Source organism: Crotalus tigris, unplaced genomic scaffold, assembly GCF_016545835.1.
Source record: "Crotalus tigris isolate CLP2741 ecotype Arizona unplaced genomic scaffold, ASM1654583v1 scf7180000017663.5292952, whole genome shotgun sequence".
NCBI lineage: Eukaryota > Metazoa > Chordata > Lepidosauria > Squamata > Viperidae > Crotalus > Crotalus tigris.
In genome coordinates, this window is record NW_024096550.1 from 985,091 (window position 1) to 1,008,671 (window position 23,581).

The 23,581-nt window shown below is 42.5% G+C and overlaps 1 protein-coding gene across 2 annotated transcripts in view; it reads right to left on the reverse strand.

Moving 5' to 3' along the window:
- Window positions 1-23,378, reverse strand: part of KCNIP4 (potassium voltage-gated channel interacting protein 4) — a 217,381-nt gene extending 194,003 nt beyond the window's left edge. Inside the window, exon 1 of one of the 2 annotated variants that reach the window (XM_039335899.1) lies at window positions 23,263-23,378. In XM_039335899.1, the coding sequence (XP_039191833.1) occupies window positions 23,263-23,323 (61 nt within the window). In that variant the 5' untranslated portion in view covers window positions 23,324-23,378. The remainder of the gene's footprint in view (window positions 1-23,262) is intronic. The other variant, XM_039335902.1, reaches the window with a different exon arrangement.
- Window positions 23,379-23,581: the final 203 nt, after the last annotated feature.

Sequence of the window (23,581 nt, forward strand, 5' to 3'; positions counted from 1 at the left end):
GCAACGCTGGCTGTGGAATTCTGGGAGTTGAAGTCCTCATGCCTTAAAATTGTCAAGTTTGGGAAACACTGTTCTATTCCATTGCTTCACGCAGCAGAAGCCCCAGACCAGCCTCAAGTATCTTAGCCCATATAAATGTGCCTGCTTCAAATAAACGGTTAAGTGAGCTAAAAACAAAACTCATGTAGTGTTCCTTCTTCTCTTTCACACCAATGCAGTGCCTAAGCATATGTTAACTCTTTTTAAAAGGGAATTAAGAATTTAATCTTGGGGGTTTTTTTGTCTGCATTTGACCTGTAGCCTCCTACGCAGAGTAAATGCTGGCAATCGCTAACACAAACACAGACAAAATAGTTAGGTCAGGAAAGTTGTATAACAATGTCTAATCAGGTATCTGAATCAGAAGTGGCATTATGCAATTTCTGTTGTGAGTCAGCCATCTAAAGGTTTTGCTCAGACTTCAGTTTCAATCCTTGGGGAGCAGGGAAGGAGCATTAAGGAAATTCAGCTAAATTGCAAAAGGAGAGTCTGTCAGTTTCTGAGATTTAGCAGAATGAAAAATTGTTGGGGTTTGGGTTTTTTTTTTTTTTTTTTTGATGGTGAGAATTATTTTAACTATTTTGCCAAAAATTGGAGAGTTTCCTTTAAGGAGGAGCACTCTTTTCACTCATGACAAAACTGATCACTGAGTTGTTTGAAAAAATTAAAAAAAAAAATTAGGGAAGCAGCAGTACAGATGCTGAAGAAGTGGACCTGAATTTACACCTTAACTTCACTGTTTTGTGATACACAAGGAATCATTGTGTCTCCCCAAAGGACAATTAAAACAGGAGATGCTCCCTTCCCAAGACAATTCAATATTTCACCCGGTGTGTATGTGTATGTGTGAACCCTCAGGCCCTTTGTGGCATTCATTTAGTTACAGCCTTTCTTGTATTTGGTTTACTTGGTTACTGCAAGTACAGTAATGCATATATTTGTAACTTTCCAGAATGAGGAAACAGTTAATTCCCTTCAATCACATCATTTGTATTAAGAAGTTCGATATTTATGTCAGCTTTGAAAATCCAGTGATTTACTTAACCGAGAAGGGTATGCATAAAGAACAAAGATCCTTCTCAATATTTTCCAATATCTCAGCTTAAATTTGTCTCTGGGGATTCTCAGTCATCCAGACCCCGAGGACACAGGTAAACCTCCAAGTGGCCTCAACAACTCTCTAAAAGAAGGCAAATGACCAGCCGTCTGCAAGGAGTATATAAATATTTCCATCCCCCACCATCCAGTCAGAGCTGAAGAAGCTTCTGGGATGAGAAGTGAAATGTCTTCAAAGGAAAAAAAAGAAAACCACAAGCAAGTCCAGGTGAAATAATATTAGCAAATCAAGATGATAAATTAAAATGATGTGCCAATGGGTGTTGTGCTCATTCTTCAACCAGGTTTAATATTAGCATCAAGCCCAATTAGTACTTGATATTACTCGGGTGCAGGGGGTGTCATCTCTTGTCATTTTAGCATTTTATTTACTAGCTATTTGGAATACCTCGTTGAAGACCGAAATTATGATTTGATCCTGGAAAGATAGGATCTATTTTTAGCTGACTACAAAGACAGACCTGAATAATTTATCTCTAAACGGAGAAAAACCTGGGACAGCTGCTATAACGAACAGATGCGTCACACACCTAGGAATGTTCAGATGTTAAGCTTTTCAACCTGAGCAACATAGATAAAAGAGATCTTCATTTGCAAAGCAAGCTCTACTTTCTGTTTAGTAAGATATTTGCAATGTCAGCCTGGGGATCAATGAGGCTTATAGGAAGGAAGGTACCGTACTTTCCGGCGTATAAGACGACTTTCGCAAGCGTTAAAATCGGCACCAAAGTCGGGGGTCGTTTATACACCAAGTCGTCTTATATGCCGGAAATAACGGTAGTTTCTGACGTATAAGACAACTTTCTAGGCATGCAACTCAGCACCGAAGTCAGGGGTTGTCTTATATGCCGGTTCGCCATATACGCCGGAATATACAGTACCAGACATGAGAAGTTTAATGGGTGGGAAGTGGAGACTGTGGAAAGGACATCAGCTCTGGGTGAAGCCTGAAGCAAGAAAAGCCCCAAAAGTTTGGACAACACATGAAGAGATTTTGCCCCCAGCTATCCAGGTTTTAACTCTTTCAGTGCCCCACTTTAGTTTTCAATACATTTTTCTGTTTTCTCTTGTAGCCGTTCTATTAAAATATATATTACAAACTGTTGAAAATCTGCATTTTTATCGCTCTGGTGATAAGTAAATATTGAGTATGTGTGCGTATATGGGGAGTGTCCATCTCTGTGTGTGAAATATATAGTTTTGGGGTCTGGACTGCAGAATGGCCTGGAAGAAAACTAAATGGTTCATCTTTCATTCCCCATTCAGCACTTTCTGAATCTCTGCGTCCGGTCACTTCAGCAATGACGGGACTGTGGGAACCATTATTGGGATGTGCTTAGATGTGCCCCCCCAGGGGTTCTCAACCTGTGGTCCATGAACCCCTGGGGGGGCGATGTTGTCACACGGGGTCCGCGAAAGCTTGAAGAAATGTTATGATTTAAGTCTTGGGGGGGCCATGGCCAGGATCCGTGGCCATAAAAGATATTTAAAAAGGATCTGTGGTGAAGAAAAAGTTGGCTTAGGGCAGGGGTCTTCAAACTTGGCCCTTTTATAAAAGGGCCAAGTTTGAAGACCCCTGGCTTAGGGCATTAGTGGGCCTTAATCCAGTCCTGATGGAAACATTCAAAAGATGCCCCACTTTAATTGTCTTGCTGTGAGGTTGCAGTTACAGTTTTCAAGCTTGCATTTTACAAGCCTTAGAGAAGCTTTTTTTTTTTAAAAAAAAAATATAGATAGTTCTGGCTTCTTGGTATCTTATATACCATCTGTGTGGAGCTCCTGACAACACAAAATTTAGAAACTGCAAGAAGGATTTCAAAGCCTCATTTATATTGTGGATTCCTCTGAAGTATATTGGAACACTACCTAGATAAGTTGCTGTTCCCAAGATAAATTGGCAATGAATTTGCCTTCTGCCTCTTAATTGCTTAGGTCTCCTCTCCTTTTTGTTTCCCAATCTTTTTACGATCCTTCACATTAAGTAATCTTAAGTAATCACATTAAATAAGAAAGGCTGCAGGAAAAGGGTATGGCCAGTCTAGAAAAAAGAAGGACTAGGGGGGGACATGATAGCAGCCTTCCAGCGTTTGAGGGGCTGCCACAAAGAAGAGGGGGGTGTCCCCCTATTCCCCAAAGCCCCTGAAGGCAGGACAAGAAGCAATAGGGGACTGGAGGCTAAAGCATATAAGGAACAGTTGCAGGAATTGGGGATGTCTAGTTTAATGAAGAGAAGGACGAGGGGTGACATGATAGCCGTCTTCCAGTATCTCAGGGGCTGCCCCAAAGAAGAGGGAGTCAAGCTATTCTCCAAAGCACCTGAAGGCAGGACAAGAAGCAATGGGTGGAAACTCATCAAGGAGAGGAGCAACCTAGAACTAAGGAGAAACTTCCTGACAGTTAGAACAATTAACCAGTGGAACCACCTGCCTCCAGAAGTTGTGAATGCTCCAACACTGGAAGTTTTTAAGAAATGGTATAGGGTTTCTTGTCTGAGCAGGGGGTTGGACTAGATGACCTTCCAACTTTATTATTATTATTATTATTATTATTATTATTATTATTATTATTATTATTAATTATTATTTATAAATGAATCAAAGAGGCTAATCTAATATTAATCCTTCCTGAATCCATATAATTATCATCAGCACTTAATTTCAGTTTCTTTATGGCCTTCAAATCATATATTCTGTTATTCATGCCAGTTAGCATGAAAAAGAGTAAGTTAGGATGAGCAGAAGAAAGTGGAAGAAGAAAGGGAAATTGACACAAATGTAGTGCATATCAACTCGAACTGTGAGAACTGCTCACTAACTAGATAGATCTAAACACTCTCACACACACACACACACACTCATGAAATACCAAGATTCCTTTGCCAGTTACCATTGGGGTGACCTGATCAAAAGTATGTCTTAATATGAGTCTTGTTTCCTGGTGAATTTCAATAGATATTTTCATTAAGTAAAAGTCTCGCTGGATCATTGCACCAAAACAACGATCTGCATTACCAAATAATGTCTGATTTTTTAAAAAAACAAGAAACATTGCTCATGTAACATTTAGGGAAATTGTCTATTTCCCATTTTATCTCCAGGTCGAGAGACGCTCTCCAAAAACAGCATCTGATGTGCTTCATTTTAACTGAACAGAATTGTCAGTTTTTTGTATGCACATATTTAATTGTGGTGCACTCTCTCTCTCTTTTTTTTTATTCACATCCACCGAAATCAAAGTTCACAATTTACATACTAATCAGTTACTGTGTAATTGTAAAGAAATTGAATCTCATTGCATATTTATAGAAAAGAAACTGAATATTTTCATCTCTGTGACAGGATATTAATAGCTTAGGATTATAAACACATGTTTAATGTTTTACCTTGATTGATTGTTTAGGCAAATAAAAGTATAAATTAGTCTTATTATCCTTCCTATCTTACCTATTTTCCTTCTCCTAAATTTATATCCTAAATGAGTGTTTCAGTCAAGTAGCTTTTTTACCCTCAAACAACTGTTTTGCCTGGGTAAAAATAGGAATAATTCTCTTAGGACTACTTTAATTACACTGTCATTCAAATCCCAAAATTCAAAATTCTAACGCAGAGCCTGGGATCCCCCCCCCCTCTTCTCCATAATTGTTAGAAATTTTTTAATATTCATGTTATCACCAGTCCTTTAGACTGCCTGGCATTTTTCACTTTTTACATTCCGTTTTTGTGTTGAAAGTTTTTAGCCAGTTTTAGGGCCCATCAACACGGAAAGATTATAAAGAAAGCAAATTCAGGATCTCGAATTCTAGATGTGAAATATCTAGAGAAAAGATCAGGAGGACGTCATGAGCTCGTCTTCAATTCACCCAAAGGAAAACCTGAAGTTCTGCCTAAAGTCACATTTTGTTTTTCTGCTCCCTTGACAAAGCAGGTGTAGAAGACATGGTAGCCATGCGCTGGAAACGATGTGAATTTGCTCGGATTTTACTGAGTTCAGACTTATTTCTGACATATTTAAGTCTATCTAACGCTGCATCCTTTTCCCAACAGCCTTAAACACCCGCAGCTCTTGTTCACACATCACAGGACATTTGAGCCACAATTTGGATTTCAGCTATCTTAGAACAGCGGTCCCCAGCCTTACGGGAAGGGAAAGGGGAGGGAAGGGAAGGGAAGGGAAAGGAAAGGAAAGGAAAGGAAGGGGAGGGGAGGGGAAGGAAAAGGAAGGAAAGGGAAATAGAAAGGAAGGAAAAGGGAGGGAAGGGAAGGGAAAGGAAATGGAAGGGAAATGGAATGGAAAGGAAGGGGAGGGGAGGGGAGGGGAGGGGAAGGAAAGGGAAAGGAAGGAGAGGGGAGGGAAGGGAGGGGAAGGGAGATGGAAGGAAAGGGAAATAGAAAGGAAGGGAAAGGAAGGGAAAGGGAGGGAAGGGAAGGGAAGGGAAAGGAAATGGAAGGGAAATGGAATGGAAAGGAAGGGGAGGGGAGGCGAAGGAAAGGGAAAGGAAGGAGAGGGGAGGGAAGGGAGGGGAAGGGAGATGGAAGGGAAGGGAAATGGAATGGAAAGGAAGGGGAGGGGAAGGAAAGGGAAGGGGAGGGAAAGGGAAGGAAAGGAAGGGGAGGGGAGAAGATGGCTACCAACATCCACTACGCTATTTCTACTTCAGATTTATTTATAGTCAAAGCAACTTTACTGAAGCCCTTAAACCATAGTTCACATGTGCATCCATAATTCACAAATACAACACTAAAAGATGATCTAAAAGGGCCAACAGAAGCAATCTGTTTTTTTTAAAAAAATGAAATTGTTACTAAACACGACTGTGTTGCATCATATTTGCTGCTAGGTTAGGCCAGGGATCCATGGTCTAAAGACTGCTAGCAGCAGACAGATACCCTGACGATTATTTTTACCTGATAGTTATTTCATGGGCCTAATTCATACGAACTGAGAGAGAGCCTATAAAAATCACGGTGCAGGAGGGGTCTGCCGTGAATCTCCTGCTTGGAAGTCGCGAGGGCAGAGATTTCATGGTTGAGCATCTTCCAGTGTTTGCCAACAGTGCATCAAGCTTGGCTAGGGCAGATTCTCTGCAAAGTCCATAATTTATTAGGAATTGGCAACATGGTCAGCTGGCACAGCCCTGAAGGGTAAGCTTCCAAGGCTTATTTTGCCTGGATGCCACACTAATTTCTTGCTGACGTTCTGGCTCTACAATTCTCTCCTCCAGAAATTTATTGCTTGACCACGATTCACCCTGTGTAATTTCCCACGAGAGAAATTCTCACAATACATGAGCAACCTGGAACTGAGGAGAAATGAGGGGTCCTGGGTGCTCTCTGAGCTTGCTTGTTTTCTTGCAGACGTTTCATTACCCTAACTAGGTAACATCATCAAGGCTAGGGGGGGTTGTGGAAAGGAGGAGGAGGAAGAAGAAGAGGAAGGGGAAGAGGAAGAGGAAGAGGAGGAGGACAACGACTGTAGGGTCCTTGGTGCTCTCTGAGGTTGTTTGTTTTCTTGCAGATGTTTCATTACCCTAAGAGTTTCCTGCCTGAGCAGGGGGTTGGACTAGAAGACCTCCAAGGTCCCTTCCAACTCTATTCTGATTGATTGATTGATTGATTGAAATGGTTCTAGGATCTCCTGCTTGAGCAGGGGGCTGGACTAGAAGACCTCCAAAGTCCCTCCCAACTTTTTTATTCTAGAAACCACACTGAGTCCATTTTTCTCTCATAATATAATTGCTTCAGACTTTAATTTCTGAAACCTTTCTAAATTTCTTTTAAGAGCTGCAACTATTAGAGGAGAACATTGTAATCCCCTTTAGCCAAGGCTTCTGAGGTTAATTGTTTGTGATTATATTTTTCTTGTGTTTTCTTTTGTTGCACTTGCATTTTGGTCTGTGACCGCAAAATAAAAATTATTATAATTTCTGAAACCGCCTTGGTCATTCAGGCAATTCACTTACACAGAGAAATCTGCTGATCAAGAGTGGTTACAGCCTCTCCCTGTGGCTGCTCTTTCACCTAAGACCGGCGAGGGGGGGGGGGGTGCTGGGTATGGTCATTCTGCCCCTCCCGGTAGAACTGCTTCCACCACCAACAAAGAGACACTCTGAAAGATTTTCAGAAGAGCAGAAGATCAACAACCATCCCACCAACCCACCATTTAATATTTGGGCTCTTAAACAGAAGCAGAGCCCATACTCAGCACATACTCAGCCTAAGGAAACAGGATGGAGCAACTACATCAGCAAGGAGGGTGGGCCAATGGGCAAAAGAAAGCCCAGGACTGTATAGGTTGAAAACAGGCAGAGGAGGTCTTCAAACTGCAGTGGATGGACCGTGGCTAAAATGACGATGGTGATGGTGACACCCAGCCCAAGATCAACAGCCCTGGCCACGCAAGCATAGCCTTTGCGTTTAAATGCATTCTACAAGCCTCCCTCCTTCTGCAGAGGGTCTGGTGGCTATTTTTTCCCCAGTGGGGGAAAAAATAGCCACCAGACTCTCATCCATTCAACAAGTAAAAAACAAGAAAAAAAATCAAGGAAACGATTGGCCCATTAGTAGGTGAAAGTGGCAAGAAGGTGACAAGCAACAGGGAGAAAACAGAACTATTTAACTCGTTTCTTGCATCTGTCTTTACACAAAGGCGAAAAAACAGACCAACCTATCAAAAATACTGCCGTAAAAAACAGACTAGAAACACAAGTTAAGATAGGCAAGAAAATGGTAAGTGAGCACCTATCCAGCCTGGACGAGTTCAAATCGCCAGGACCAGATGGATTACACCCCAAGGTTCTCAAGGAACTGGCAGATGTGATCTCGGAATCACTGAACTATATTTTTCAAAGATCCTGGAGCACTGGGGAACTATCAATGGATTGGAAAAGAGCTGATGTAGTTCCCATCTTCAAAGAAGAGGGAAAAATGGATCCAGGAAACTACAGACCTATCAGCCTGACCTCAATACCTGGGAAATTTGTGGAAAAGAAAATTTCTAAATTTCACCCAAAACAAAGAAAAGATAAAATCACAGGACAAGGCCACCACCTGCCCTGCGGCTTCCGAATAGACTCCCAGTTCTCTTTTTATACCATGCCTGCATGCATTTTAAAACTTTCCTTGTTAGTTTGGCCCCACTGAGTGGTGCAACAAGCTTCTGTGCTCATCAAAGAGTAACAAACGCAATCAACCTGGAAGGGTCGTTTTGCCAAAAAAAAAAAAAAATCCATGATTGAGACAATCTTTTTTTTTTTATTGAAAAGTTTTATAAAAATTACTTTTATGAGACCAACAGCAGAGGCTCTTTCTAACTCTTCCATTTTCTGGTTATCACTGATGCAAATTGCAGGTATTATACACCTGCAGCGCTGCATTCATTACAAGGCTTCTGGAGCCTACCGCCTGGACATAATCAAGATCTCAAATATATTCCTGTGGTAATTTTAACAATAGTCCTACCTTCCATTGACAGTTTGATTTCCACTTTGTCGCTATTTGAAAGCTTAATGAGAATTCGGGCATAGATATCATGTTGTAAACCCTTCAAGTTCTCAGAGTTGATGACAAAACTGACTTTACAGTAGATTTTACCAGCCACTTTACAATGGACCAGCTAACACTGACTAGGCTGCCTCTTCCCTTTATCAAACTAGAAAAAAGCCCTCATTATCTAGAATGGAATAACTGAACATATCCACTATGCTGAAGCATCCCAACATCCTATGTCTCAAAGATCTCCCATCTATTTTTGCTGATGGGCCCCTCTGAGATTTAAAGAGCATGTTGTAAAATGTAAAAATCACACATTCTTTCCTCCTCCACCAGTTCAGTCAGAACTGAAGAAGCTTCTTGGATGAGAAGTGAAATGTCTTCAAGGGGAAAAAGAAAAAAAGAAAGAAAACTCAATTGAAAAAGCACCTTTGGGTCTTATTATGTAACTGCTTTTCATCACATAGAGCGGATATTCAAAATTCTCCGCTCGTTTCCCTTCCCCCCCCCAAGTCACTGCTGGGAAAGTAAGTAAGTAAAATATTGCAAAAATAAAATTGGTTTATGGACCTTGAAGTGTCAAGTGGATTGATTAGTAGCTAAAATAGAAAGCGATCTGCTGTAAAAAGCGTTGGGTTCATATTTGCTTCAGTTATATAAACAACCCATGTGGATTTAAAGGGGCACTAAAAATGCGGAATGCGAGAAAGAAAGAGTTTAGGCAAATTGATTTTTTCAGAAAATGACATTTCCCAATAATTCTTGCAAAAGACAACACAGAGTTCAAGAACAAATATAGAGTACGTCTGAATTATGCATTACGGACTCCTAACCGAATCCCTCTTTGATATATAGACTCAATGAAAATTTAGAAACCTGTAACTAGCCTATCCTCAGAATCTTCTAAATTATCCTTTGAAGACACAACTAATGGAGTTTACTATCTGGCAGATGCTCTAAATAATTCTAAGATACCATTTTTAACTTTTTCCAAACACAACTCTGTTGCTGGCTATACTTAAGTGGTGGTCCAGCAGGTCATTTAGATATCTCTCAAAGCTACTAGTGTTCACCCAGGAACTACCTATTCTATAGTTGTGCACTTGCTTTTTCTGCAGGACCTTAGTGAACTGCATCTTGTTAGATAGCATGAATTGTTAGCTAGATATTCCAAAGAAGAAGGGCTGCAACGAGAATCAGGATCACGTGAAGTATTAATACCACTTTACAAGGCCTTGGTAAGGCCATATTTCGAATACTGCATCCAGTTTTGGTCACCATGATGTAAAAAAGATGCTGAGACTCTGGAAAGAGTACAGAGAAGAGCAACAAAGAGGATCAGGGGATTGGAGGCTAAAGCATATAAGGAAAGGCTGCTGGAATTGGGTATGTCTAGTTTAATGAAGAGAAGGACGAAGGGGGACATGATAGCAGTGTTCCAGTATCTCAGGGGCTGCCCCAAAGAAGAGGGAATCAAGCTATTTTCCAAGGCGCCTGAAAGCAGGACAAGAAGCAACGGATGGAAACTAATCCAGGAGAGAAGCAACCTAGAACTAAGGAGAAACTTCCTGACAGTTAGAACAATTAACCAGTGGAACAACCTGCCTCCAGAAGTGGTGAATGCTCCAACACTGGAAGTTTTTAAGAAGAGACTGGACAGCCATTGGTCTGAAATAGGGTTTCCTGCCTGAGCAGGGGGTTGGACTAGATGACCTCCAAGGTCCCTTCCAACTTTATTATTATTATTATTGTTGTTGTTATTATTATTGTTGTTGTTGTTGTCTCTTAGAACATAGAATACAGAATACAGAATCCTGCTCAAGCAGGAGACCTTATACCATTCCAGACAAATAACTGTCTAGTCTCTTCTTAAAAACCTCAAGTGCTGGAACACCCACAACTCCTGGAGGCAAGTAGTTCCACTGGTTAATTCTTCTCACTGTCAGGAAGTTTCTCCTTAGTGTTAAGGTTGCTTCTCTCCTTGATTAGTTTCCATCTGTTGCTTCTTGTAAATAGGGAGAAGCAATAAATAATTGCTACCATATCAATAGACAACATTAAGCTTTAGATCTGAATGAAATCTTTCATTAAACTATGGAATAATTAAAATTGTGGATCTCAAATAGCTTAGTAAATGTAGTTAAACTTTAATTTCAACTTTAAAAAAATAATTCAGATGTAATAATCTTTCAAGAAAATCATAAAAGAAATGGGAAAAGTCTTATTTTAGAGAGCAAGTCTCAAACACTGCATGTACAGATAACAATCTATAGCAAAAAGCTCTTCTAAGTCTAGAGGGGTTTATTATTCTGGATAGCTCTGCGTAGTTTAATGAAAGCCAGGTGATTAAAAAGAAAGATTTGTCTTTCCTAAATGAGTTTTGAATGGACTTTAATTACTTTAGATTTAGTTTAGCCAGCAAATAAATTACAATTTTCTTCCTGTAAACAGTAGCTGACTTCAACAATCTCCAATAACAAGGTCTATTATTTAACCCCTCCTGTACTTCATCATGGTATAGGAGAAGAATATTCAAGATCTTCATTGCAAATATGGAGTTTTTGACTCCATGATTAAGACCCTAAAGATATATGGAAAGGATTGATATAGAGAAAAGAACTATCTGTGTTTATCTCATAATAAATTTTTTTTCTTATGTTATCAGGTTCACTTAAAATAACTGAAGCATTAGCAGATAAGCTGAAAAGATCTGAAGGATCTATGAATTAGTTAAAGTTATGCCAAGGGATCAGAGAATATTAATAGACTTTATTCGCTGGCATACTAATCAGACCAGGGGATTCAGGGATTAAAATTACAGTGAAACTGGATAAATTGTTTGAACCTGATTATTCCATTTTGGCTAGCTATCCAAAATCTTTGTCAGGTAGCAAAAATTGAACCTGAATTCAAGGGTGACAGAAGCTTTGAAAGTTATGACTTTTTTCCAAAGCTTGTGTCATTTTTTTATGTCCCGCCCGGTTGTAGTCATGATTAGTTGAAGATATTAGTTGAATAAAATTGAAATATAAAATCAAAATGCCTGCTCTCCTGGCCTTTCAGGAAGGTGTGAAAACAGGGGTGCACAGAGGAACACATAGCCCTCCCTCTTCCTTTTAATTAATTTTTCAGATTGAATTTTAACCATCCTTGCCTCTTTTTAAATTTTATAGACCTTTTTTTTTAATGTTTTCATGTTTTATTGGGGCCCTTCCAGAGTCTTTCTGTGAGGGAGAGAGGCGGCTTCAAAAATCTGATAAATAAATAACTAAAGATTCTTAATAAAGCTGCCTAATCGGTGAAATACTTTAAAAGTCCTTGAATCAGCAACATCAGCTCATAAGAACAGGCAACAGTTAGCTTGGAATCCGCTAGCTGAGTTTACTGCTGATTCAGAATATAAAACTGCCAAAATCTATAATCACAGCTCCCATTAATCCTGGAAAGGAATCCAAGCTGAGTGGAAACAGGGTTACCGGACCCTCCAATTTATTGGAGGAAAAAAGGCTTTTATTTTTTAAAAAAATGAACAATTCTTTACTAAGATCCCCTTTGAAAATACCAGCTCTGTGTGAATTTTGAACACCGTTGAGGTATCTGCTGGAAATATACAGAAAGGGCAGACGATGCTTTTCTGGTGAATAAATGTTTTCACGGAACACTAACAATGGGGAGAATTCCTGCTAACACATTTCAAATATTTGTTTGGGCCTCCTGCAGAAGGCCGGTTACTTTTACTGTGTCAAAGAGCCATTTTTAAGTCTAAACCTGCTGAATCTCTCTGGGTGATCTTTTCATTATGCTTTGGGTTTGGACTATATTCATATTAAAGTTCCTGAGGAGTTCGTTCTTTGCTCTTCATCGGTGTATTTATCTGAGTAAGAGTTTAGATATTTTTCTCATTTGACATATTTGTGGCCACGTAAGCAAAGAAATATCACGGTTTAAAAGACGCTTGCTCCTGGGGAGGAAAGCTATGGCAAATCTGGACAGCATACTAAAAAGCAGAGACATCACCCTGCCAACAAAAGTGCGTATAGTCAAGGCCATGGTTTTCCCAGTTGCAAGATATGGCTGTGAAAGTTGGACCATAAGAAAGGCTGAGCGCCAAAGAATTGAGGCCTTTGAACTCTGGTGCTGGAGAAGACGCCTGCGAGTCCCCTGGACTGCAAGGCGATCCAACCGGTTAGTCCTGGAGGAGATCAACCCCGACTGCTCTTTAGAAGGCCAGATCCTGAAGTTGAAACTCAAGTCCTTTGGCCACCTAATGAGAAGGAAGGACTCCCTGGAGAAGAGTCTAATGCTGGGAAAGACGGAGGGCAAGAGAAGAAGGGGACGACAGAGAAGGAGGTGGCTGGATGGAGTCCCTGAAGCAGCAGGCGTGAACTTCAATGGACTCCAGAAGATGGTAGAGGACAGGAAGGCCTGGAGGAACGTTGTCCATGGGGTTGCAATGGGTCGGACACGTCTTCGCAACTAACAACAACAAAGAGTTTAGATATTTCTCTCATTTGACATATTTGTGGCCACGTAAACAAAGGAATATCACTGTTTAAACATGAATAATAATTACATTATTGTTAAGTTCTTTAACTAGTTTTAAAACTTTAGTTCAGACCCAAAAACGGAGAACTTATCAACGGATCAGTTCTGAAGTGTTATTAGTGCTAATGTTGAGCTAGAATTTTTTTTTTTTCGTTTTTGAACGAAACCGCCCCTCCTCACTTCAACAATTTCTCCACTATTTATAACACTACCAGAAGACCCCTTGTGGCAAAATCATCCAGGGCAAAACTTTTCTCCTATAACAGCTAAAATTTAATCTCACGGTTTAGAGCGCGACGCCAGAAACAGAGCTGTATTCTCTGTGTAGTGTGTGAAAAAAAATGGACTTTTTTTTTTAGCAAGCATTCATTCTCCTTTCTAGCCATTTATTAGTTAATAGTTAATTATTAGCAAACTTCTTTAAATCTTCAGTTAGACCTCAACGTGATTAAATAACCTCAGTGTTTAAGTATTCTTTTGCAGAGTAGGATCTTATAGCCTGAAGGCAACTGGAAACAAATAAATTGAAGAAAATAGTTTTAACTAACTAGATCTCTCCCTGGGTGACACTAGACAAGAAAATTAGAAACAATTGTACTGGGACAAATAAGAAAATAAATGTTGAGGTCTGTGTTTTACATGAGTTTCAAAATAAATCTCCTGTAGAGATCAAATTGGAGCTCCTGACGAAGATAAAAGTCTCTTCCTATTTCAGAATATACAATACGGGAAGTTCTCAGCTTATGGCCACAATTGAGCCCAAAATTTATGTTGCTAGGTGAGAAATTTGTTAAGTAAGTTTTTTCCCCTTTTTTATGACCTTCCTCTCCACTGCAGTTGATAAGTTAGTAACAGGGTTTTTAAGCGAATCTGCTTCCCCCATTGATATTGCTTTTCAACACACCAAAAGGGGATCACGTGACCCGACAACACTGCAACCGTCATAAGTACGAGTCAGTTGCCAACCCTCTGTTCCTAAAGAGACATGGACAGTTGTCAGGAAACACCATCCGTGAATTCATATTGTCATGATGAGTTTGGCTACATTTTTTCCATATTGTTCCTTTTGGAGGATAATTTTTGTCAAGCCACTGTAAATCATCATCATCATCATCATCGGGTACTATAAAGGTTTAATTTCAAGGGCCAGATTCCAAAATGGAGCGAAGCTGTTCTGAGCTGGGTTGAGCTACCTTGTGGTGATTTAAAAGCCTCCCACACTCCGTACAAATTGTAAAAATGAGCAAAAAAAAAAAATATCTAGACAGATCACAGTCCGGTTCAGCTTTGGTTTCTGTGCTTCTGCTAAAGAAACTGGGAAATACATTTGTCTTGTTCAAACCAATTGCTGTATGGCTTTTCTTAAAATTAACCCCTTCATCTCAAGCATGACAAAAGGAGAACATGCAATTAAATTAAAAACGGGAGGCTTGCATCCAAATCTCCTCTTTTCATCAAAATGCAGCTTATTGCATTTTTAGTGTAGGATTCATCGTATTGTCAGTGTATGGTGAAGTTTTGAAACATGCTGAAATAGTGTCCTCAAACAACAGTCTGGGGGAATCAGATACTGCAGAAGCATCTGCTTTATTTTCTAAACCTGATATTAAAGCAATTTGCAGGCACGCAGATCTGATCTTCATTCTTTTGAATAATTTTAAGTATGGCCTCCTTGTCCAGCTTTATGTTACAACTAGCCAAAATGGCAAGGATTTAAGGCAAAACATTCCTGCCATTTCTTCATTTCCTTCAGCCAGCAAAGACAGACAATCTGATTTTGCTCAACTCTTTATAGCTGATCATTACTGGGGGGGGGGGGGAATAAAAGGAAAGATTGCAAAAAAAAAAAGAGTGCAAGTTCTCATAAAAGCTGAAATGATCCAAAGATTTCTGTGTCAACATGCCATTCATTCTCTACTGCATCAGCAGAGAGCAATCTGACGCCCGGCATTTAGAAAGGGCTAAGTCTGGGCAAACCTTTACTGTAGATTAATTATAATGGCTAATTATGGGGCTGGAGTAAACTAAACGGTAGTTTGTATGTCTGCAAAAACATTTGCAAAATAGCTACACTTGTTGGTATTCAAACCAAGCTCTTCTCTTTTTTGGGTGTGTGTGTGTGTGTGTTACATAAAGTGGATGCCAAGAAGAAATAAAACACTTTTCCTGTTTTCCCAGGGAATAAGAAGATGTCAGCCCGCATCTTTTAAGCTCCATTTGGCCTCTGATTGTAAATCAGATAAACAAACATCTGCCTATTAAACTGTCCCAAATGGCACACACTTAGTTGAGAAACTAGCAATCCTGTGTCCTAGCCAGGTTAGCAATTACTCAACTCCTTTTGTGTATATTGTGTATAATCAAACATTTCTCAAATGTTGATGACAAGAAACCCAACAGTGAAATCTAGATTAAAGTGACAGGACACCGATGCTGTTAAGATGTAACGAGTTGGGAAATCAGGAGAGGTTAAACTTCGTTTGGTTAATTTCTTTTTTCTTTTTGCAGAAAAAAAGACCACATACGTCTCTTTTTTATTATTAAAGTCAATCAGTCCTGAACTGAAAATGTTTAAAAAGGTTCATTTTCTGAATACAAATAGTTCTTGACTTATAGCAAACATTCAAAGTTATAACGGCACCAAAAATGTGCCATTTTTAAGCCCATTTTTTACAGTTACAACCTTTGCAGAATCCCCACGATCATATTTTGCACCTCTGTAGTCACACTCAAAAGCTGATAGCACCAAAACAACAATCCATTGCCGAAGATACGTTTAAATTTGCCCGTATAATAATTGTTTGAACTAGACTCCAAGCTTGAAACACCCACCATCCTCAACAGATTATCGTATTCTGAACTCCGAACGTTAAAATCCTTTAAGCAGAGATTGATCTAGAGCAGGGCTTTTCAACTTTTTCACCCATTGTACCACTTTTAGGATATGGCAACATCTGAGTACCACCAGTCGCCTAGCAAGGTGTCAAAAACTTGATGACCAAAAAGAAAAAAAAAGGAAAAAAGTGATAAAGTACAAGTAGTCCTCGATTTACAACAGTTCGCTTAGTGACTGTTCGAAGTTACAATGGCACTGAAAAAAGTGCCTCCCAAGCCACAGCCGAGCAAGACACCTGCCTGCCCGCCTGGTGGTGCTCTTCTTCCTATCCGAGGTTTTCATTGCTGTGAGCATTTCTGTTGAGGATTGGCAGCGAGAGTGGGGTGGGGGGTGTTTGGTTTTTATTCCCCCCCCCATCTGCTGGGTGGTTGTAGCAGGTTTTGGTCACTTCACATGACCCTGGGACACTGTGACCATCATAAATATGAATCAGTTGCCAAGCATCTGAATGTAAATCACAAGACCCTGGAGAGGCTGCAACATTCCAGCTGATCGGTGCTTCTTCTGGGCTCAGCAGAAGCATCAGGATCAGCGCCAAGCTCCAGCTGGAAAGCGGCACTGATCCTGGTGCTTCTGCTGAGCCCTGACAGTCCCAAAGAAGTGCCGATCAGCTGGAAAGCGGCACTGATCCTGGCGCTTCCGCTGAGCCCTGACAGCCCTGCAGCTCCAGCCGTCTCTCGCTCAGGCTTGTGCAGTGCTGCCATAGTTCAGCTCATTCCCCTTCCCAGCTACCGCTTTTCTAGGATAGTCGTGTACCACCTGCCAGGTGCCAATGTACCACAGGTGGTACCTGTACCACGGGTTGAAAAGCCCTGCTCTAGAACCACCTCGTGTGATGTGCGTTAAATAGTTCCTCTCCTTCGAGTAACAGGCAGAATCTGGGGATGGAAGGAGGAACAGGGCACTTGCTATTTGCCCCCCCCCCAGATCCTGTTTCCTTATTCAGTTGGTTGGCTGGTATTTGAGTGAAGAGGAAATAAAGAAGCAGGCACATCCCCCCTTTTTGTGTTTCTGTGTTTTTCTGATTCGTGCTCTTTTTTTTTTTTTTTTTTAGGCTGAGTAGGAGCCAACAAACAAAGGCTTGATCTTCTTCGCCACCTCAACCATGGCACGAAGAAGACTCTGGAGCTGGGAGTTGGTCCTGATTATTTCTTTTGGGGGGGGGGGGGAAGACAGCACAGAAATAACCACCACAGCCAGAAGCTGCTATTTGCTCAGCGAGCTATTAACGTATCTCTGCTGTTTTGCTGACCTCCGCTGTTACACTGATTGCAAAAAACATGTAATGCATCGACTTCATCTAGAGAATATGCAAAAGAGATTGCGTCTCTCTCTCTCTCTCTCTCTCTCTCTGTATGTTTTCTTTTCGTCCAGTAGTTCCCCTGCTTCATGGTTGAGCCTGGAGGGGGAAAAAAGCTGCCTGCTTGCCATTTATGGCTTCTGCACTCTTCAATTCCTGATGAAAACATTGGGCACTGGTCAGAATACAGCTGGAAGGGACCCTAAAGGTCTTCTAGTCCAACCTTCTGCTCAAGCAAGAGACCCTATATCAGGGGTAGGCAACCTTGGCTCTTTTATGACTCGTAGACTTCAACTCCCAGAATTCCTGAGCCAGCATGGCTCAGCTTGGAAACCTTTCCCTTTTCCCTCAGCGTGGCTGGCTCAGGAATTCTGGGAGTTGAAGTCCGCAAGTCATGAAAGGGCCAAGGTTGCCTCCCCCTGTCCTAAAAAGTAGGAAAGTGATAACCGTATTAACTTGGATTCCTGAGGCAGAACTATATGTACCATTCCAGACAAGTGGCTGTCCAGTCTGTTCTTAAAAGCCTCCAGTGATGAAGCACCCACAATTTATGGTGGCAAGCAGTTCCACTGGTTAATTGCCCTCACTGTATAAAGCCATGAATTTCCCTCATCTGTGTTTGAATAGCTTCCTGTCTGCTTTTTACAGCATAGCCATCTCGATTTTTGTGGACAGTGAACATACTACCATAACTTAGGATGAAGAACTGCTGATCTACTTTCCCAGTCACAAAATGCTGGCTTCTGATCCTGACCCCCACAAACCACCACCCACAAAGGATAGTGTGGTGCTTTCCTCACCAGGGTTTCTCCATTTACCAGAGAGAGATTGCATGGATTGCCCCTGTGACTAGGTAGGGAAGATGGAGAGGAAGCCATCCACCAGATTGCAAGAACACAAGAGAGTGGTCAGATAAGGAGACCTGAACTCATTGGTACCTTCACATTGCAATGGACAAGGACATACATGCAGTACGATTTCACAGCTACACAGATTGTTGGCAGAGCAGGTACAAAAACAGTCAGGGAAATTATTGAAGCCTGGAAAGGGGACTCTTGTCAGTCAACAGGAGTGCTGATTTACCACCAGCTTAGCAGGTACTTGGGAGCCAAGGACTTGGCAGCCAATAGCCGGCCATGAACTCAATAATCAACAACTAAAAAGCCACACACAACCAGGCACCGCATAAATACAATGCATAGAATAGCCAAAGCGTAAACTCTGCTAGAGAGAAGTTCTCTGAGGATGGGCCACAGAATGAGTCCAAAAAAGCTTGGAAGACTAAACCTCTGTTCCTCAGATTGGATCCTGCAACATTATCCAGGGACACATAGATTGGCTTTCATACATGTTGAATCTATGACCCTGGCTTCCAGCATTTTTCCTCCTGCCTCTTACGCTAAGAGAGCATTCTTAGCTGCCTGGAGATGGTGTGGACCCATGTCCTGGATGCTTGCTGGGATGCAACGTAATCTCCTTAATCTGGTTTTCGAGCATCCAGGTAACAGGTAAGACAAGATAACCTTTATTGTCATTTTTTTACTGTGGGCACAATGGCACACATCAAAAATGAAATTCAGTTGCCCATTCTCAAAGTGAAACACATACATGACACACACCTAAACGTACTATGAACAACATATGTATAGACCCACATACCTACATATGCGCAGCAAATAAATATTAAATACTGTCCATCTTGAATATAGAATGGAAGGAGGAAGCTTGAGAGTTCGCAAGGTTAATGCCATATGGAATGAAACTCTGGTTGAATCTGGATGTTCTGCTGCGGATACCATGAAGCCCCCCCCCCCGCTCCCAGAAGGTAGCAAGGAAAACAAGTCATGAAGGGGATGTGTAGTGTCTCAGATAATCTTACGGACCATGCTCAAACAACGCTTCTGTGCTATGTCCTGGATGGAAGGGAGATAACTGCCAATGATCTTTTCTACCGTCCTCACCACTCTCTGCACTGCCTTCCTGTCTGAAGCAGGGATGCCTCCAAACCAGACTGTGATGCTGTATGACAGGATGCTCTTGATTGTCCCCCTGTAGAAAGTGGTCAGGACAGGGGAAGACGTGCTTTTCTCATGCAACGCAGAAAATGCAGACGCTGCTGTGCCCGCTTCACCAGTGATCAGGCAGATGGGCTGACTGACTTTTTAAAGCCCCATAAATTGGACCACGGTTGTCCTACACCTGATCGGCCCTATTAAGCTACTGAATTTATATTTCCTGGGATGGAGAGGGAAGGGAACGGACTCCAACATCCTGCCTGCCTTTCATGGTACTAAGTGCATTCAGCATAAATGGAGTAGCTGAGATGTGACTCTCAGCCCTTTGAGCCAGGACAGGACCAGAAAGAAGACAGAGCAAGGGTTCCCAGAAATGCTACTTTACTGCTGCTGCTGGGCATAATGACAGAATCTTGGAAGCCAGCCAGAGAATCCTTCTGCCCCCTCTTATACCAAAGAGAATCAAGGTGGAGTTATTTTGAGTTTCTTTCTCACGCCTTCTCCTTTTCCAGGACTGAGTCATTGTTTACTTTCTCTTGCTGCCTCTTTCTTCAGCAAGGTTATTACCATTTCGCAGTTTGCAGAAATGTAGTCTGATGCTGGAGGTGTGCACCTGGAGTAAGGGAGACCTTGGCAGAAGAACTGGGGGGAGGGGAAACAGTAACCCACCCAGTTGCACCTTCTTTGCAGTCATTCACCCTTCACTGTCCAAAGTTCTGCACTATCCAACAAAATCACTATCACTATTATTCTCCAAAACACCACACGGCTGGACAAGAAGCAACAGATGGAAACTAATCAAAGAGCTAAGCAACCTGGAACTAAGGAGAGAATTCCTGACAGTGAGAACAATTAACCAGTGGAACAATATCTTTAGCACTACTTTCAAACAAATATGCCTTCGTTTCATTTCTTTTCTTTTTCATCAAAATGCCTTTAAAGCTGAAAAAATTGAAAAGGACACTGCAGTGGGGAAAATTTGTGTGTGAGAAATATGATTTGACATAATCACAGCATCTTTTTATACTTTTGGAATTTTATGGGGAAGGAGAGCCAAAGTTGTGAAACAGATGGTCCTAGTTAATATATATATATATATAAGATAAAATGCTATCACAAAGATGGAAGGGGTGTTTAAGTAGCCTGGCCTGTAGAATTAGCTTTCAAAGTTTTCCACAAGGGTTAGGAAAAAATCCTAACATTTTGGGAATAGATTCATGGTTATCGCTTTGTGGAGAAGGAGACAAATGCACCTGCCGCAGGTGTCTGTGGGACCTCCAGGTACAATGGACATAATCACCATTTCTCTCCTGGCTTCAACCAGCATCTCAATTTTCTACCCCACTCAGCCCTGTTTGCATAGTTCATCACTGTGAAGGACATTAGAGATGGTAAAAAGTGTACAGTTAATCCAAGTTGGAAGCTTAGGATAATTGGAGAACTTTAACTGGAAGCAACATTTAGAGAACCAGCCTTTATATTTAGGAAGAGAGGCTGTTCCTTTTCCTTGTACGGTTCCAAAAAAACAGAGAAGCTCAGAGAAACATATAAAATGTCATTGCTCAGTAGCATTTTGTGCTGAGAGACCAAAGGAAGGATGTAGCAACTCAATTTATCAGAGTGTTTTTTTACAGCATATTACATCACTATGCATGCAATCTTTCATATATATATATATAAAATCTGAAGCAGCATTCAAACGGGGCTCGTTGAAACATTCGGTATCAATGTGGATCTTCAGGGGCTGCAATGGATTAAAGGTTTCAACCCTCTAGATCAGGGGTTCTCAAACTATTCCCCAGCCAACGTGGCTGGCTGGGAAATAGTTGAGAGTTGAACTCTACCCATCTTGAAGTTGCTAAGTCTGAAAACACTAATCTAAATGTATCGCCTTTAATTTCCAAGGGCGCAAATATGCTAGCAAGCTCTGCAGATCCTCGGATCCTTTTTTATACACCTTGAGGTGAGGGCCAATTGCTGCATCCTCCACAATGGCACAAAACAGAAAAATAACTGCCTGCTTGCAAGCATTTTTTTTTGGGGGGGGGCAAAGATTAATTCTTTCTGCAAGCTGTTGTAGTCCTGCCTGTGTAAGCAGCAGTGTGGCTGCTTGTGCCTAAGGAGCGATTAGTCTTCTACAGCCCTTGCCTTCCTAAAAGGCCTTCTTGGAGAGCCAAGGAACCTTCCAGAAAGAAGGATCAGGGGTCAGTTGCTTGGCCCCCCTTTTGCATGGCTGAGATTCCTTTCCATGCTTGAGGAATTGCTGGTCTTTACTTCCCTCATTCATGTCTTCTTAAATCCATGCCTTCTGGCATCTTCTCTCCTTCTGCCGGTGGTGAGTTGTGCGTTTGCAAAAGAGTATCCTAGCTTGCAGAAATGTAACAAGCCTTTTTTTTTTTTTTCCTGGTGCAGAAGTCAAAACTGTTGTCTTGACCGTGAAGAGAGGCAGCACTCCCCACTGAAATGATGGCTGAAGTGCCTTGTTTGAAAATAGCAATTGGAAACAGGGCTTATGGATAGCCTATTTTTAATCATATAACTATATAGCTATAATTGTACTCTTCTTCCTTTAATTTATGTTTTTAGTACAGCTGCACAAAGTCTTCCACTGCAATTTTCTCGGGTAGTGGAAATGTACCCATGCAACAACTAGAATATCAAATTACCAGGAAAAAAATCATAGCAAAGAGTTAAATGACGTTCTCCTGCACTGAGTATATAGTACTTAATGATGCAGGTCGCTTGAGGTCGATCCACTAATTTCCCCATGATACAAGCAAGATGTGCACACAAGCAACAGGAAACTAAAAAAAAAAAAAAAAGCTCTAATCCCCAATTCATTTATTTCAAGTCATGTTCTAGGGATTTGGTTGAAAATCAGGTCCTCGTTTCCCTATTTCCTTGACGGGCTTTTGAGCTCAACATTTGCTGTAAATTGAATCCCTTATATAGTGGGAAAGCGTCTCGCGCAACGTAGTTGAAACTCAGCGGCAAAGTTCTCCTTCCCGCCTGCCCAGCCGAAGACCACCGCCCCGCCGCCCCAAAGTCGGGGGCTCCCCGATTCCAGGGTCTGCTGAAGACCCCCTTGCTCGCCACGGCTCTCCGGGTGAAATCCCCCCCGTCGCCTCCTCCACTTTCTCCCCTCTCCTCGCGAGCCCACTCTTTTCTCAACTTCTTTTACTTCGGCGGGCTAAGTCAAGGGGTCTACTCTGGAAGCAGCGGGCATCACTTCAGAGGACGCCAGCCCTCCCAGGACCCGGGGCGGGCTCGCTCACCTGGGCATCCACCTGAGCTGAGGCTTCCTGCCGCTACCCGACATCAGCCCCTTTTCCACTGAAAGCGGTTCGCCCCCGTCCATCTCACAGCCCATCTCCTAAACTGCGCACTGACGCGCCGTCCTCCCCAACCAGGGTGGTCAACTTTCCCACCGGCAGAAAGTGGAGGCGAGAGGGGAGTGGGTTGCAGAAGGAGTCCCCCCCAACCACCCACCACCCCCGGCCTGGATAAACGCCCCTCCCGGCCACCCAGAAGGGGGCAATCCCGCCTGCAGGGGCGACCGAGGTGGAGGGCGGCTCCCACAGGGGCTGGGCTGAGCGGCCCACCGCTTCTCTCTGGAAGGCAAAACGGTCCCCCCTCCCGCCGTTTTTTTTCCCGGGGTGCGCCTTACACCCACCCCACCCCCACCCCGAAAAACCCGCCCCGGACGGCAGCGCGAACCCTGCTCTCCAAGGTGGGGGAGAAGGAAAGCGCAGCTGCCCGGCCCGTGCGTAAAGTTCGCTCCCGGCGGCGGCTTAAAACAGGGGAAAGCAGGACGGTACCAGCCAGTTTCTCCCCAGCCCCCAGCCCCCAGCCCCAGCCCCCTACCGCCGCTGGAGCTGGCTTCCTCCAGCTGCGCCGAGATGCTGGCCATTCTGCTGACACTCATGGCGCGCTCGGAACGGGCGCAGCGCTGCCTTCCCGGGCTTTGGCGGCCGCTCAGCCTCCCGAGGCGGGCGAGGGGCCAGTCTGGCGCGCGCCCCTCCCTCCCACCTGCTGCTGCTGCTGCTGCGGCTTCGCGGGGACGCGCGCGCGGGGGGGGGAGAGCTCCGGAGAGCTGCGCGCAATGAGGAGGAGGAGGAGAAGGGCAGCACCCTCCGGCCGGTCTCCGCTGGAGTCGCTTGGAAGGCAGGTGGAATCCCTGGCC